Below are 18055 nucleotides of genomic sequence, written 5' to 3'. Positions count from 1 at the left end.
TCCCTCGACCATCATCTCTTCACTCAAAGGGTTAAATATCAATTGTCGCATCTATATTGTAAGACATCAACTTACTCAGAACACACTTTGAATCAAATCTGGGACCTCTGCTAGTCAGTTCAGTGCAATACCCATTGACATAACCAGCTGAGTCACCAGGAAAACCATAAAAATTTAAATAGACAAGCATCACGTGCAATCACCTGAGTACAAAGGTTACAAAACATGTAGCTGGCGTAATAGGTACGTGGTTTCAGGATGCAGATTAGTCAGCCAGATCAAGCTGCACAACAGCAATGTATTTTGGGCACATACTAACAGGTTGATTTTTACCGTGTCCACGCATAGTTCAGTATACCTGCTGATTTTGGCATTGCTGTGTCAGCCATGGTTCAAATAGTTGCACTCTCACATCTGAGTCAGAAATTTGTGGGTTCAAGGCCAAAGAAATCGAGGCTGAGGGAGTGCTGCACTTTCTGAACTGCTGTCTTTTAGATAAGATGTCATACCAAGGCCAGTCTGCCCTTAGGAGTACAAAAGCAATCCCTTGGTAATATTTCAAAGAATAGCAGAGGCGTTCTCCCTAGTATCCTGGGCAATATTTATCCTTCAATCAACATTGCAAAAAACTGATCATTTGATCATTATCACACTGCTATTTATGAGCTTCCTATTCAAAACTGACCATGAGATTTCCAACAGTGCTGACTAATCAAAATCAAGACAGTGACTGTAATTGGATGTCGCGAGGATATGAAAGTTGCTACAGAAATAAAAATCGTTGTTTCTCACTTTCATCAGTCAACAGGCATAAGCTACCTTTTTCTGGCTCCATTCTGCAATTTTACCTAGAGCCGTCACTGCTCCAAGGTCTGACAGGTCCAACCTCGTTAGATCCTTTTCTGTGAACTGAGTCGCTATTTGCCCCAGCTGCTCAATCACCTTGGGTGGCATTGCCGACACGGGTCTGTAAATCTGAGGAGAGAATTATTCTGTAATAACTTTATAATGAACGCTACAGAGTACAAGGGATTTAACAAAACTGAGAGGTTATCCATGGCAAGACTGACCAACCTGTGGCTTTTTCCTCTAGAAACAAGAAGGCTGAGCTGTAAGCCGAAGTGGTTTGAAAGACTATCAATGGTTTGACAGTGTAATAGATGTTTCCACATATGACAGAGTCCATAACTAGGGTCCATAAATGTCAGGTAGTCACTGAAAATTCCAATTGGAATTCAAGAGAAACTTGTGCTAACATTGAATGTGCTCTACTTGGGTTAGTTCAGACGATCAAAATAGCTGCATTTACAGGAGAAAGATCCAAAGACACAGAAGCAAAAGTAGACCATTCGGCCATTTGAGTCTGTTCTGCCAGTCGATCGTGGATGATATGTTTCTGAACCCGTTTCTCCTCCCTTTTCCTCATAAACCTTGATTCCCTTACTAATCAAGAACCTATCTGTCTCTGTCTTAAAGACAGAAGGAAATGAACGGAATGAAAGAAAGGAATAAAAGCTTCTTGTCAACACCAAACCACATCAGTATCAAAGCACTTAGTTACCCTGATGGCTTAGGTTTACACAAATTGAGTGGTCTGGTGCTGAAATGCAGAAGCTAAAACATTACCAGATTCAGCACCAGACTGGTATGAATAGGTGTTGTCAGATAAAGCAACCAGTGGAATATTACATTTGGTTACAATGTCTCCAGGAAGAACAACATCAGCCAGTGTTCCCTCTTGTGGCTGCTCTCTACTATAACCTGTGGATTTCAAGTTGATTATGTGCGATATATGTGAAAAAGTCCATTAGCACTCATGGTCTCAGGTTATATGTGAAGAATATGTACCTGAGCAACATATGTAGGACATAGTTTGTGTGAAGATTTGTAGCTCGGGTGCTCATTGTTGTGGTTCTGTTCGCCGAGCTGGAAGTTTTTGTTGCAAACGTTTCGTCCCCTGGCTAGGCGACATCATCAGTGCTTGGGAGCCTCCTGCGAAGCGCTTCTTTGATGTTTCCTCTGGTGTTTATAGTGGTCTGTCCCTGCCGCTTCCGGTTGTCAGTTTCAGCTGTCCGCTGTAGTGGTTGGTGTATTGGGTCCAGGTCGATGTGTTTGTTGATGGAGTTTGTGGATGAATGCCATGCCTCTAGGAATTCCCTGGCTGTTCTCTGTCTGGCTTGCCCTATGATAGTAGTGTTGTCCCAGTCGAATTCATGTTGCTTGTTGTCTGTGTGTGTGGCTACTAAGGATAGCTGGTCGTGTCGTTTCGTGGCTAGTTGATGTTCATGTATGCGGATTGTTAGCTGTCTTCCTGTTTGTCCTATATAGTGATTCGTGCAGTCCTTGCATGGGATTTTGTACACTACATTCGTCTTGCTCATGTTGGGTATCGGGTCCTTCGTTCTGGTGAGTTGTTATCTGAGCGTGGCTGTTGGTTTGTGTGCCGTTATGAGTCCTAGGGGTCGCAGTAGTCTGGCTGTCAGTTCTGAGATGCTCCTGATGTATGGTAGTGTGGCTAGTCCTTTTGGTTGTGGTATGTCCTTGTTCCGTGGTCTTTCTCTTAGGCATCTGTTGATGAAGTTGCGCGGGTATCCGTTTTTGGTGAATACCTTGTATAGGTGTTCCTATACGTTCGTATTCATTAAAAACACGGAAATAGAAAAAACACACCGGATCATCAACGCCACACTCACAGGAATCCGATTCACGAGAGAAGAAGAAAAGGATAGCCAACTACCATTCCTAGACGTGATGGTACAGAGAACACCAAACGGAGAATTCACCACAAGGGTATACAGGAAAGCCACACACACAGACGAAGTCCTAAACTATGAAAGTAACCACCCCAACACACACAAACGAAGCTGCATCAGGACACTATTCAAAAGGGCCACAACACACTGCAGTACACCAGAACTGCAAAAAGAAGAAGAGGAACACCTATACAAGGTATTCGCCAAAAACGGATACCCGCGCAACTTCATCAACAGATGCCTAAGAGAAAGACCACGGAACAAGGACATACCACAACCAAAAGGACTAGCCACACTACCATACATCAGGAGCATCTCGGAACTGACAGCCAGACTACTGCGACCCCTAGGACTCATAACGGCACACAAACCAACAGCCTCGCTCAGACAACAACTCACCAGAACGAAGGACCCGATACCCAACATGAGCAAGACGAATGTAGTGTACAAAATACCATGCAAGGACTGCACAAAACACTATATAGGACAAACAGGAAGACAGCTAACAATCCGCATACATGAACATCAACTAGCCACGAAACGACACGACCAGCTATCCTTAGTAGCCACACACGCAGACAACAAGCAACATGAATTCGACTGGGACAACACTACTATCATAGGGCAAGCCAGACAGAGAACAGCCAGGGAATTCCTAGAGGCATGGCATTCATCCACAAACTCCATCAACAAACACATCGACCTGGACCCAATATACCAACCACTACAGCGGACAGCTGAAACTGACAACCGGAAGCGGCAGGGACAGACCACTATAAACACCGGAGGAAACATCAAAGAAGCGCTTCGCAGGAGGCTCCCAAGCACTGATGATGTCGCCTAGCCAGGGGACGAAATGTTTGCAACAAAAACTTCCAGCTCGGCGAACAGAAGCACAACAATATGTAGGACATTCACCTCCAATGGACTCCAAAAAGCACTAAGACATTCCAAAAACCATCAGGATCTTCATGAGCAGAACAAATTATAATAAAACGTGAGGTGCATAGAAATAGAGAGAAAATCAGGCCACCGAGCTCCAAAAGGTCCATGATAGTGTTTCTGCTCAAAGTCTGTGAGAAGATTTGTAGCTCGGGTGCTCATTGTTGTGGTTCTGTTCGCCAAGCTGGGAATTTGTGTTGCAGACATTTCGTCCCCTGTCAAGGTGACATCCTCAGTGCTTGGGAGCCTCCTGTGAAGCGCTTCTGTGATCTTTCCTCCGGCATTTGTAGTGGTTTGAATCTGCCGCTTCCGGTTGTCAGTTCCAGCTGTCCGCTGCAGTGGTCGGTATATTGGGTCCAGATCGACGTGCTTATTGATTGAATCTGTGGATGAGTGCCATGCCTCTAGGAATTCCCTGGTTGTTCTGTTTGGCTTGTCCTATAATAGTAACTATTATAGGACAAGCCAAACAGAGAACAGCCAGGGAATTCCTAGAGGCATGGCACTCATCCACAGATTCAATCAATAAGCACGTCGATCTGGACCCAATATACCGACCACTGCAGCGGACAGCTGGAACTGACAACCGGAAGCGGCAGATTCAAACCACTACAAATGCCGGAGGAAAGATCACAGAAGCGCTTCACAGGAGGCTCACAAGCACTGAGGATGTCACCTAGACAGGGGACGAAATGTCTGCAACACAAATTCCCAGCTCGGCGAACAGAGTTTCTGCTCCTTGCAATCTTCCTCCAACACTCCGTCATTTCACCCCATCAGAAAAACCTTTGCTCTTTGTTTCCCCCCCCCCAATAATTAACCAGTTACCCATTGTATAAAGCCAAATACCACGCTGTGTAATATTTTTACCTGCTTAACCCTCTCCATGAGTTGAAACAGTTCAAATGATTGGAAGTGAGGATCTTGACCAAACAATTCCAAACAGCTGACGAAGTCGTCATTGGACATGCCAGTCAACAAATCAATGGTCCATACCGATGGAAGGGTGGTTCGGACTGCATTGCAACTCAGGACAAGATCTAGCAGAAGACATGTAATATTAGTAGTCAATATGTGGCATGGACTTCTTTCTTATTTTTGTATCTCCCCAACCTTTGTGCACCATTTACTAAGATAAGATTACCTGATAACAAGTTAATACCCCCACCCTTTTACTCTGCAGCCCCAGTGCTGGGTTCAAAGGTGGCAGTGACAGAAGTTGGTTTGAAGAACATGCAGCCGGAAAAGACTAGAAATACGTACACTTTTTCTTTAGGATAAATCCAGATGCAAACTGCAATCTTACAAGTCAGAGAGAGTATCTTAAAAGAGGAAAGAGAAGCCAAGAAACAGGGGTAAAGGAAGGATTCCAGGACATAGGACGAAGACAGCTGAAGGAAGTAAATTGCAAATATAGCGTGACCAGTCTCACCATTTTTGGTCTGTAGCCGCTTTGCACTGAGAAGTCTGGCTGAGGTCTGCAATAATATTTGTTGCTTTCTAAAGAGGTCATCAAGATCAGAAGTCTCCATTTTCTGCAGGCAGGCAGAACCAAAGTCACTCTCTTCCCACTGTTTTTGGCTGTGAAACAACATCTCAATCCTCTCCATGATCAAAACATTCTGAAACCACAAGAGCAGTGAAATACTTTACATTTTCTATTTACTATATCTGATAGTTGAATCTTCTTATTCCATTGATGGAGAATCTTTAATCAGTCAACAAACACACAGATCGAAGTGCTTCCTTCGACACTGAATTACTGCCCCTACCTCACAATGAACTTTTCCAAATTACTGATTCATGTACACTGGTATCTCCTTGTCAATTATCCCAATCACCAAGATTGTTCCTTCCAGGTGCTCCAACAATCCTGCAATCTCTTTCCTTCCTCTGTTCTATCTTTGCAACCATCCCCTCACATTGCCCCCTCCTCAAAGTTTTCCAAGTGTACAATCCAACCCACAGCAAAATTATCCTCCCAACCTACCAAACCACACAGAGTTATAAGCACTATCTACAATGCAGCTTCTATACTCCCATATCAGCTTTCTTTGTACACTGGTCTGCACTTAGTGAATTCTCCTGCTCCTTGGATGCTGCCTGACCTGCTGCGCTTTATCCAGCAACACATTTTCAGCTCTGATCTCCAGCATCTGCAGTCCTCACTTTCTCCTCTGTACTTAGTAATTAAATTAAATACAGTCACAACACACAGCATTTACAGCACAGAACTTTCGACTTGTCGGTCCTGCAGACTGGAAAAGTCAGTCATTGCCAAAGAACATAGAACAGCGCCGCACAGTACAGGCCCTTTGGCCCTTGATATGGTGCCAACCTTTTATCCTACTTGAAGATCAAACTAACCTACATACCCTTCATTTTACTTTCATCCATGTGCCTATCCTAATGTATCTGACTTTATTACCACCGCTGGCAGTGCATTCCACACATCTACCACTCTCTGTGTAAAGAACCCACCTCTGACATCTCGCCTGAACCTTCCTCCATTCACCTTAAAATTATGCCTCCTTGTAATAGCCATTTCTGCCCTGGGAAAAAGTCTCTAGCTATTCTCTGTATCTATGACTCTCATCATCTTGTACACCTCTATCAAGTCACCTCTCATGCTTTTTTGCTCCCTCAATCTGTCTTCATAAGACATCCTCTCCAGTCCAGGCAGCATCCTGTAGCACAAAGTTTTCTTAGAAAAACAGAAACAGGAGGAGACTGTCCAAACTCTTGTCACTATTAGAATCATAGTTTCATAGAGAAGTACAGCACGGAATCAGACCCTTTGGTCCACTCGTCCATGCCAACCAGATATCCCAACCATATCTCGTTCCACTTGCCAGCACCCCGGCCCATATCCTTTCTATTCATATACCCATCCAGATGCCTTTTAAATGTTGCAATTGTATTAGCCTCCACCACTTCCTCTGGCAGCTCATTCCATACACATACCACCCTCTGCGTGAAAAACTTGCCCCTTATATCTTTCCCCTCTCACCCTAAACCTATACCCTCTAGTTCTGGATTCCCTCACCCCAGGGAAGAGACTTTGTCTATTTACCCTATCCATGCCCCTCATGATTTTTTAAACCTCTATGAGGTCACCCCTCAGCCTCTGACCTCCAGGGAAAACAGCCCCCGCCTATTCAACCTCTCCCTATATCTCAAATTCTCCAACCCTGGCAACATCCTTGTAAATCTTTTCTGAACTTTTTTTTTAGATTAGATTACATTAGATTACATTACAGTGTGGAAACAGGCCCTTCGGCCCAACAAGTCCACACCGACCCGCCGAAGCGAAACCCACCCATACCCCTACATTTACCCCTTACCTAACACTACGGGCAATTTAGCATGGCCAATTCACCTGACCCTGCACATCTTTGGACTGTGGGAGGAAACCGGATCACCCGGAGGAAACCCACGCAGACACGGGGAGAACGTGCAAACTCCACACAGTCAGTCGCCTGAGGCGGGAATTGAACCCGGGTCTCAGGCGCTGTGAGGCAGCAGTGCTAACCACTGTGCCACCGTGCCGCCCACAAACTCTTTCAAGTTTCACAACATCCTTCTGAAAAGATGCAATATTCCAAAAGTGGCCTAACCAACATCCTGTACAGCTGCTCTACAATTCAATTTGATTAAACTTGACCTGTAACTCAATTCCACTTATCAGTCTTTGCTCCATACCCCTGAATATGCTTTCCCAACAAAAATCCGTCTACCCTTTAATTTTAAATGTTTCAATTAATCTCCAGACAACTGTGTGTGTGTGTGTGTGTGTAAGGGGGTTTCAGATTCCAACTATCCTTCTTATGAGAAAGTGCCTTCTGACATCATCCCTAAATAGCCCAGCTCTAGTTTTAAGGTTCTGTCCCCTCGTTCTGGACTCCCTACTCACTAAAGGATATAATTTCTCTCTATTGATCCTAATACATCCTTTAAGTGTAATACCACAATTATATAATCTCAATGGAAGGAAGCACAAGCCACTGTTTACGTGTCTTAATAATTTAACCCTTTTAGCGCCAGTGTTGTGCAAAAACTCTGTGCTGCATTCTTTCTCAAGATCATTAAAGCCTTCCACAACTGTGGTGTCTAGAAATACAGTTAGTGGAAATAAGGTGTAACCTGAGTATACACATTTTAATGTGTATTAGAGATTTTTACCTGAGGAATCTTCTGTAAATTATCAATTGAAAGGAAGAAAACCAGGCGGTCTATCTTATCCAAGGTCAGCGAGGTCCAATTTGTTGTAACACTGGAAAATGAAAATAATGTAAAATTACATTAATTGATGCATTTCATACATATTAAATTTAAGACAACTTTATGCCAGAGTTTGATATTAAACTCTCATAATTCCTACAAAGAAGTGTTTAGAAAGCATTTCTTTAAATTGAAGTTTGACTATGACGACTAAAAACTCCGTTGTCTAATATTTGTAACTTTACAGCTAATCTACTGCTGAAACCCTCAAACTTTAGTTAGCTACAGACAACTTTAATAAACCTGGGTACCCTCCCATGTTCTACTCTCTATAAATGTACAGCATCCAAAATACTTGGACCATATCCAGTTCACCAATCATCCCTGTGCACACTGACCTAAAGATTTGATTAGATTAGATTACCTGCACTGTGGAAACAGGCCCTTCGGCCCAACCAGTCCATACCGACCTTCCAAAGAGTAACCCACCCAGACCATTTTCCCTATGACTAATGCACCTAACACTATGGGCAATTTAGCATGTCCAATTCACCTGACCTGCACATCTTTGAACTGTGGGAGGAAACTGGAGCATCCGGAGGAAACCCACGCAGACACGGGGAGAATGTGCAAACTCCACACAGACAGTTGCCAGAGGCTGGAATCGAATTTGGGTGATGTGAGGCAGCAGTGCTAACCACTGAGCCATCGTGCCGCCCAAACTTTCTACTGATTAAGCAATGCCTCAAATATAAAATTCTCAGCATTGTTTTCAAACTCCTCCATGACCTTACACTTCCCTATTTCTAATCTCCTCCAGACTGACTAACGCCAAGATATCAGCTTTCTTCTCATCATGGCCTCTTGAGCACCTTCAACTTTAATTGTTCTGTCACTGGTGGCCAAGTGTTCAGCTGCAAGGGCCCTGAGCTCCTGAATTCACTCTATTAACTGCTCCACTTCTTTACTTGCTTTTGTCCTTTCAGATATTCACAACGTCTGATCACACTTTGAGTCATGTGCCCTATACCCTCTTATGTGGCATATTTTGTCTTAGAATACCACTGTGAAGTGCCTCAAGAGGATTATTGTTTTACAGGCTCTGTATAAACATATTTTTATAAACATATAAGCTGAATGGAGAAAATTCCTTTGCTAATTTGATGACAGCGTTAACACCATTGTTACTAAAATCTCACACATACTTGAATTCAAATTATCTTGGGATCGATTGTCCAGTGAATTTCTGCAATTGTAGACAATAAATATCAGGTTGGCTGTTATATCAGAGTAGCACAGAGCATTATACTACAGGCACAGGACTCAGTCATATGATTTGTATGAAATGTATTAAAATATTATGTTCGTTTGTTCTTCCTGTCAACTTTAATTACAATTTCCTATTTTCACATTTATAACAGAAGCAGCTTATACAAGCGTCACACGACAGTTACAACTTCCAGCCAGTGGTGGTGTATTTGTGTGTAGTGGTTTTTAGTCTTGTGGCTTCTCAATCTGTAATGATGGAAAGCTTCTAATATTCAAAAAACTCCACTTGCCAAACAGCAGGATGTTTTTTTTAAAACAATTAAATAATTTTAAATTGCAATAGAATTTAAAAATTGATAAAGCATCTGAGCTTCAAATAAGGACCAACTTGTGTCTGCATGCACTAGTTTAATTCGTACTCTCAAGTTTGGTTCACCATTAAATTAGATGACTGATGTGCAGTTCAACTCTTATTTTTGTGCCTGAGTTCCATATTCCTTGAAAGTCTTACTGAAGGTTATCCATCAATTTCCAACTTAAAAGCTCAAACTGACCACTTGTATCAGATTTTGAAGAAAGAGTTTTAACATTTCCACTACACTTTGAGAGAAAACATTATGTTATTCCTACATAAACTAGCTCAAGGTCATGTTCACTGTTTTTTTTATTTCCAAGTGCAAAGAAATAGATTGCCCATATCTACCTTACTGACTTTTTAAAACATGTTAAACACCTCAATCAGATCCAACATTAATCTCCTATACTCCAGAGCATAGAATGTTTTGCTTCACTGCTATTCTATACTGCATGGATATCCCAAGTTTCTTCCAAACAACATACCTCATAAAATAAAACCTTTCAATTGGGTTTTGACTCAATTCAATTGAGTTGGAACTCAATTGAGTTGGAAGGGTGGGACTTGCAAAAAACTTACCTCAATGTACTTCAACATAACCTCTATAACAACAAATAGACTACAGTCTCTTTAAAGCTAGTATCTAGGAACAACAAAAGGAACGGAGAGAAATTACAGCAGGACAATTACTCAATCCAAATATGCACATACTAACATATGACTTAGGAGCACGCCATTTGGCTCAAGCCTGCTCCATCATTCAGTAAGATCAGAACCAAAAATACAGTGAGTGGAGGCAGCACAGGGGACAGACATCACAGATTTTGTGCTGCTCTTGGACAAGATCCCTGACCTGAGCACAGCGGCCCCACACCCAACCCAAGTACAGTGGGCTTTCTAGAGCCCCAAGTCCTGGCTATAGGGCCTGACATACTCCACTGTCCCAGACTCTGACATGAGATTATCACATAATAAAACAATGTGTCTAAATCAATGCTAGTCAATTACAATAATGTAACCCACAGGCATGAATTTTGTTTCTATTTGCTCTTGGGGAGCCCCCATTTATTGTTCATCCCTAATTGCCCAAGAGAGGCTCGTGCTGAATCATATTCATCCATGTTGTTTTCACTGGGGTAAATCTCCTGCAAGTCCCACCCTTCCTCAAACTCTTTGGCTGACATAGCAGAGTCAAAAACCAGTTTGGACAGAACAAAATTAAAATATTAAACATTTTCACAGCACTTTTATTCTGAAAGATTTTGGTATGTCTTTTCAGAAGGCAGTTAACAATCCAGACTGAGTACATTTCTAGAGATGCAAATTGGCAGATCTCCTCTCCTGATAGATATCATTGAATCAGATTTAGTTTTCATGGCTTAATTCCATAATCATAATAAATGATACTAGTATTTTATCCCAATAGCATGATTTGCTCACAGCTCCAGAACATTGGTCCAGGCCTTTAGACTACTAGCACAATAACATGACCATGGTTCTACTCCCAGTCAGAACTACCTTGTCATCGCAGTTCCACTCAGGAGTGTGACATTACTACTTGTTGCCTTTTGTTATTCCCTTTTTAGGAAGTCAGTTTAATATACGAACCTAATATGAGTGAGGAGGGAATCTTCCAGCTCTATGGCACTACTTACCCAAACATGGTGTCTTTAGTCAACATATCTCCCAACAGAAATTTCTTTCCTCTGTCAAAGCAGTAATCTTTAATCTTCAATAAATTTGCCTTCATCTCTGCTTGGGAAATGGCCATGAATATTTCATCAGAAACAAAAGCTAGGGCATGTCCCAGTAAATTAAACTCGGCTTTAGAAAACCGTCTATCATACAAATCCTGAAAATTAAAAGATAGATATATATTAGGAAATCAGCCAGCTCTAGGTCAACCTGACTGAAAATTACACAAACACTTTTTAAAATATAAAAATATCATAATGCTAATTCATCTCAACATGCTTTGAGGCAGTCAGAAATATTTGAGGAATTTTTGTGGATTTAATCTAAATGAAATTTAAGTGCATCTTTGCTAAGTGTCTCGAGATGATTCCTTCACCGACGTGATAATAATTCAAGAGTCCTGAATAATTCCATGTTAAGATTTCCTTTGGGAGTTCTGAATATCAACTAAATACATGCTATTTGAAAACAGATACTATGGAAGGTCCAATTTCACAGATGCATCTAAAAAGAAAATGTAATTATGTTCAGGGTTATGATTTAGTCTTTAAGCGGATTGTCCAAAAATGTAGCCCAATCACCAACAGACTACTTCCTAAAACAGAAAGTGTGTTTACCCATTTCTCTGGAATTTGTTATTTGCAGCTATTGGTTATTGAAGTACTAGGTGCAGTTCAATGGTAGGACTTTTGCCTTGAAGTCAGAGGTTTGGTGGTTTCAGTCCCACTCTAAAGACGTAAGCACAAAATTCATCCTAACTTTCCAGAGATGTGGAAGAGCCACAATATTGGCGATGCTATGATTAGATGTGTTAAAGATGCTATATAACTGCAAAGTTAAAAATCACACACCACCAGGTTATAGTCCAACAGGTTTATGTGAAAGCACTTTCTTTCAGAGGGCTGCTCCTTTATCCGGTAGCTGTGGAGCAGGATCATAAGACACAGAATTTATAGCAGAAGATTGCAGTGTCATGCAACCGAAATGATATATTGAACAAACCTAGATTGCGTTAAGTCTTTCATCTTTTAGAATGGGTTGCAGGTTTTGGTTCATTAGTATGTAAATCCCAGAACTTCTTTTAAGTCACATTCTTGAGATAACTTAAGGTTTTATAAAAAAAAGTGACATGTCAGTTCAGACAATACATTAAAGGTTTGAGGTTAGAGCCTGTCTGTATCCCAAACTTGAGTCAGACTTGTTCTATTTCTAAAGTAGGAACTTATAAAATATTACATGGATTGATTGACTGCCTGCAGATTGAGCAAAATGCACCTGCAAATATAATCCTGCAAATGCAAATTCACCCCATAGACTTATATGTGCGCGTGTAAGAGAGAAACAGTGTGTGTGTTTGTGCGTTTGCGTGTGTGCATGCTTGGTAAAATGTGTGAGAGAATATGATGGAGTATAAGCCTGCGAGAGGGAGGGTGTGTGTGTGTGAGTGGGGGGGGGGGGGGGGAGAAAGAGAGAGAGAGAGTGTCTGCTTGACTCTGTCAGTATGTTCGTGTGTGTGTGTGTGTGTGTGTGTGTGTGTGTGTGTGTGTGTGTGAGAGAGAGAGAGAGAGAGAGAGAGAGAGACTATATAGTGTAGTGGGGTCACCTGTAGTGTGACATGAACCAAAGGTCCCAGTTGAGGCCATCCTCATGGGTTCTGAACTTGGCTATCAGCCTCTGCTTGGCCACTCTGCGCTGTTGTGCCTCTCGAAGTCCACCTTGGAGGATGGTCACCCGAAGATCCAAGGCCGAAGGTCCCTGACTGCTGAAGTGTTCCCCGACTGGGAGGGAACACGCCTGTCTGGAAATTGCTGCATGGTATCTATTCATCCATTGTCATAGCATCTCCTTGGTCTCACCAATGTACCATGCCTAGGGGCATCCTTGCCTGCAGCATATGAGATAGGTAAAGTTGGCCGAATCACATGAGTACCTGCTGTGTACATGATGGGTGGTGTCCCCAGGTGTAATGGTGATACTTGTGTAGACACTTTGACATGTCTTACACTGGCTGCCATGACAGGATTGTATGGTGCTGTGGTTGATGTCATGAAGGCAGGGCAGTTTGTTGCGAACAATAGTCTTTTTAAGGTTTAGCGGTTGTTTAAAGGCAAGACGCGGAGAAATAGGAAAGATCTTGGCAAGGTGCACATCCCCATCGATAATGTGTTGCAAGCTGCGAAGAACATCGTGTAATTTCTCCGGTCCTGAGAAGTACTGGACAACAAAGGGTATACTATCAATTGCATCCAGTGTCTGTCTCCTGAGGAGGTCATTCTGGTTTCTCACTGTGGCACATCAGAACTGACGATTGATGAGTTGAACATCGTACCTTGTTCTTTTGAGGGCACCCTTAAGCACCTTCAGATGTCTGTTTCAGTTGCATGACACTGTAATCTTTTGATATAAACTTTGTGTCTTATGATCCTGCACCACAGTGTACCTGAAGGAGCAGCGCTCCGAAAGCTAGTGCTTCCAAATAAACGTGCTGGACTGTAACCTGGTGTTGTGTAATTTTTAACTTTGTCCACTCCAGTCCAACACCGGCTCCTCCACATCATACAAATGCAAGCTATTATATCCAATTTGGTCAATATAAATTAGCAATGGATAAAACGGCATGCCATATATTATTTTTCTGTTACATTGAGATGTCTCACCAATGGTGACAGAGTTCACATCTTACCAATACTTGTAAAATCCAGTCTACCATCAGGCTCTGCTTTGAACTTGGGATCTTTAAGAAAGGAATTGGATTCTCTACCAGGATATGCAGCAATCTCTGTGTCATGTTGTTCGAAAATCTTCTCATTTTCAACAATCTGGAAAAAAAGGTCAATGACCTGAAAGATCAAACAGGTTTGGGCTCCTTTTTCAAGAAGGCTAAGAGGAGACACGATTAAGACTGCCAATCATGTGAACTGGTTTGCTAGGGTAGACTTACAGAAGATCTTTCATTTGGGGGAAAAAACCAGAATTACAGGGCTGTAAACACAAGACATTCGCTGATATATCTAACAAGGCATCCATGAGAAACCTCCTATACCGGTAAGGGCATGGAACTGTCTGTCATAGGAAATAGTTGACGCAAATGAAATGGATACATTTAATGGGAAGCTGGAATAACACATGAAGGAGAAAGGAATAGGAGGATAGTTGTGAGAAAAAGGAAGTGAGGAAGCTTATATGAAGCATAAATACCAGCATGGACCTGTTAGAACCATAGCAAAGTCACAGCACAGGAAGAGGTCATTCACCCCATCATGCTTGTAACAGCTGAATAAAACAGCCCCACCATTCTAATCCCAGTTACCAACACCCTGTCTGTAGCCTTGCAGGTTGCATTTCTTCAGGGGTAGGTCCAGGTTCATTTTCAAATGAATTGAGCGTTCCTACCTCGACCAGCAAACTGGACAATGGGTTCCAGGCACCCAGCACCCTCTGGGTGAAAAATAGATTCCTCTGAATCTATGCCTCCTGGTAACTGACTACCCCACAAGGGGAGACAGGATCTACCCAAAGCCCTCACTATTTTATACAACTTAATTACATCATCCCTCAGCCTCCTCTAATCAAAGCAGAATAATGCTAGCCCATCCAATGTCTTCTTACACCTGCAATTTACAAACCTTGGCAACAGTCCTGTAAATCTCCTCTGTACTGTCTCTAAAGCAATTATGTCCTTCCTGTATTCGTGGTGACCACACCGTACACAGATCCTACCTGTGGCTTACATCTTTGATCTTGTATTCAATTCTTCGCGTAGTGAAGAAAAACGTCCCATTTACCACCTTAACTACCTGCCCTCCACTTTCTGCGGCTGTGGACATGCACTTCAAAGTTTCTCAATTCCTTGAGCCCTCTTCATACCCTCCCATTTATCACATACCCTCTTGCTTTTATAACCTGTTTTCTCCAAATTGAATTCCATTTGCTACATTTCCACCCACTCAACTAAACTACTAATATCTTCCGAAAGCCAACAGCCATCCTCTTTATTACCAACTACACAGCCAATACTTGCATCATCCACAAAGTTCACAGTCTGCCATGAGGGACTTAGTCAAATGCCTTACTAAAATCCATGTAGAAGGCATCGACTGCAATACCCTCACTAATCCTCCTTACTACTTCCTCAAATCTTGAATTAAGTTTGTAAGACCCATGCTTCCCTTAACAAAACCATGATGACTATCCTTGACAAATCTCTGCCTCTCCAAGTAACAGTGAATCCTAGCTCTCAGTATTCAATCCAGTAATTTGCCTGTCACCAAGGTCAGACTGACCGGACTATAATAATTTAGTCTGACCCTTGCACCCTTTTTGAATAACACTACAAAATGTGCAGACTTCCAATTCTCAGGATCTGCTATTTCCTCCTTGGTTTAACAGCCTAGATGCACTTCATTCAGCCCTAATGATTCATCCATATTCAAGGAGGTTAATTCTGCCATTACTGTAACTAACCCTAACTCAACCCTAACTTGTCTATATATGCTTATTTCTTCTAATATTTCACACTCTGCTTTCACCAGAACAACCTCCTTCATCTTTGAGAGGACAATAAAAAACTTATTTCAAACCCTGCCAAACTCATCTGCATTCATGTACAAGTTAACCACATACATCTCTGATAGGGTCTAACCTTTCCTTGATCATCCTCTTGCTCTTAATAGAGTAATAGAGATGTACAGCACAGAAACAGACCCTTCAGTCCAACTCGTCTATCCCAACTAGATATCCTAAATAAATCTAGTCCCATTTGCCATACTTGGCCCCAATCCTCTAAATCCTTCCTATTCATATACCTGTCCAGATGCATTTTAAATGTTGTAATTGTACTAGCCTCCATTACTTCCTCTGGCAGCTCATTCCATACACACACCACCCTCTGTGTGAAAAGGTTGCCCCTTGGGTCCCTTTTATATCTTTCCCCTCTCACCTTAATCCTATGCCCTCTAGTTTTGGACTCTCCCACCCTGGGGTAAAGACCTTGTCTATTTACTCTATCCATGCCGTAAGGTCACCCCTCAGCCTCGGACTCTCCAGGGGTGAGAGCCCCAGCCTATTCAACCTCTCTCTGTAACTCAAACCCTCCAACCCTTGCAACATCCTTGTAAATCTTTTTTGAACCCTTTCAATGTACAGATAAAACCTTAATTTTACCCTTTTTTCATATTCTCTCTTTGCTTTCCTAATTTCCTTCTTAAAACCTAATCATAGAATCTAAATTTGGAACGATCCACATTGAATTGCCACTGACTTTCCTTTGAGGTGCTGTAACCAGTCACCTTTGTCAGATCATCTCTAAGCCTTGTATAGTTTGCCTTCTCCCAGTTTAGAACATTTACTCCCATTCTACCTTTGTTCCTTTCCATATGACACTATATCTAAGTATGCAATGATCTCTGTTGGACTGACTGGTCTGTTTCTGTGCTGTAAATATTTTGTAGTAGCTGTTTTCAAATCATATAGCAATCTTTACATCCAGTTATTTTCAGCTGACATTGAATTGTTACTTACTGAAGGTCAAACAGCAGCTGAGGTCGCATGCTTTGCATGGTCTCCATGGAAAGGACAAATCCATTCATTGCTTCCAAAATGCAACTCCTCTGTTAAAATAAGGGCAAGATGTTGCCTTAAGTGTTTCAATATTACATTTAATCCTGGCAAATTTCAAAATAAGTGAAAATTCTTCCATGCTCGAGCTAACAGACAGCCTTGTTCTGGTTTAAAACATGGAATTAGAAAGCACAGGAAGAGGCTATTCAGCCCAAGATAACTGTGCTGGTGCTTTGAAAGACTATTCTAATTAGACTCAAACCTCCTGCTGTTTCACCATAGTCCTATAAAACATTATTCCTTTAACTCCTGCATGGCTTTTTTGTGCATCATTTTAAATCTATCACCTGTTCCTGACCTTTGCATTGCTGAGAAGTTTCTTTGCATCTACTCAAATCAAAATCCTTCATAGTTTGAACACCTCTGTTAAATCTTCTGTTTAGGAGAACAATCCCACCCTTGTCATTCTTTCTACAGGGCGAAAGTGCCTTATCCCATTACCATTTTCAGAAATGACATCTCAGAGGCCCTGACATCCCTCCAAAGTGTGCTGTCTAGAATCAGACAGAATACTCTGACTGAAGTCTAACCAGCATAATGTCTTTGCTTTCATACCACATCTCTAATCTAAAGTCAAGGGTTCGGCAAAAAGACATTTTATCAGCTTGTACTGTCACCTTCAAATGGGTATATACACCTCCAAGCCTTTCTATTCTTGCATGCCCTTTTACACCTGTACCACGTTGATTCTTTTGCCTAATCCAGCAGTATAAACAAAGATAGCGTAAGGAAACATTTTCCTTACATCGTGAGTTGGTGTAATCTAGAATGCCCTTCCCCTCAGGTGTATGAAGCTCTTACTTTAAGAAGGATATACTTGGCATTCGAAACAGGCAAGTGAAGGTTTTTTTTGGTTGATTCCTGGATGAGAGGACTTGTCTTATGAGGAAAGGTTGAACAGGTACAGCCTACAGTGGATTCTAGAAGAATGAGAAGTGATCTTATTAAAGTGTGATGGAAGCTGATTCAATAGTAACTTTCAAAACAGAAGTGGATAAATACCCACTTATAGGGAAGGGCAGGGGCGTGGGACTAAACTGGTAAGCTTTTTCAAACAGCTGGCACAGGCTAATAGGCCTAGTTGCCTAATTCTAAGCAGAATCAGAGTTATACCTGCACACACTTTTGAATCAGAATTTTACTTAATGTCTTCCTCCCTCTAACCACCCAAATTGTTATTTTTCAAATAACAAGCTAACTC

At 41.9% G+C, this 18055-nt stretch overlaps 1 protein-coding gene across 1 annotated transcript in view; it reads right to left on the bottom strand.

The window, feature by feature from the left end:
- Nucleotides 1–18055, bottom strand: part of strc1 (stereocilin 1) — an 83855-nt gene that overhangs the window by 13188 nt on the left and 52612 nt on the right. Inside the window, exons 17-23 of the mRNA XM_087981440.1 lie at nucleotides 16756–16844; nucleotides 13919–14054; nucleotides 11196–11392; nucleotides 7878–7968; nucleotides 5128–5317; nucleotides 4566–4735; nucleotides 820–975 (exon numbers count right to left, since the gene is read on the bottom strand). Coding sequence (XP_087837566.1) covers nucleotides 820–975; nucleotides 4566–4735; nucleotides 5128–5317; nucleotides 7878–7968; nucleotides 11196–11392; nucleotides 13919–14054; nucleotides 16756–16844 — 1029 coding nt within the window. The remainder of the gene's footprint in view (nucleotides 1–819; nucleotides 976–4565; nucleotides 4736–5127; nucleotides 5318–7877; nucleotides 7969–11195; nucleotides 11393–13918; nucleotides 14055–16755; nucleotides 16845–18055) is intronic.

This window comes from Chiloscyllium plagiosum, unplaced genomic scaffold (assembly GCF_037043375.1).
Source record: "Chiloscyllium plagiosum isolate Xiang-an unplaced genomic scaffold, Cpla_swu_hap1 HiC_scaffold_39, whole genome shotgun sequence".
NCBI classification, from domain to species: domain Eukaryota; kingdom Metazoa; phylum Chordata; class Chondrichthyes; order Orectolobiformes; family Hemiscylliidae; genus Chiloscyllium; species Chiloscyllium plagiosum.
Note: the sequence above shows the minus strand (reverse complement) of the source record. Positions and strands in the feature narration are given on the sequence as shown.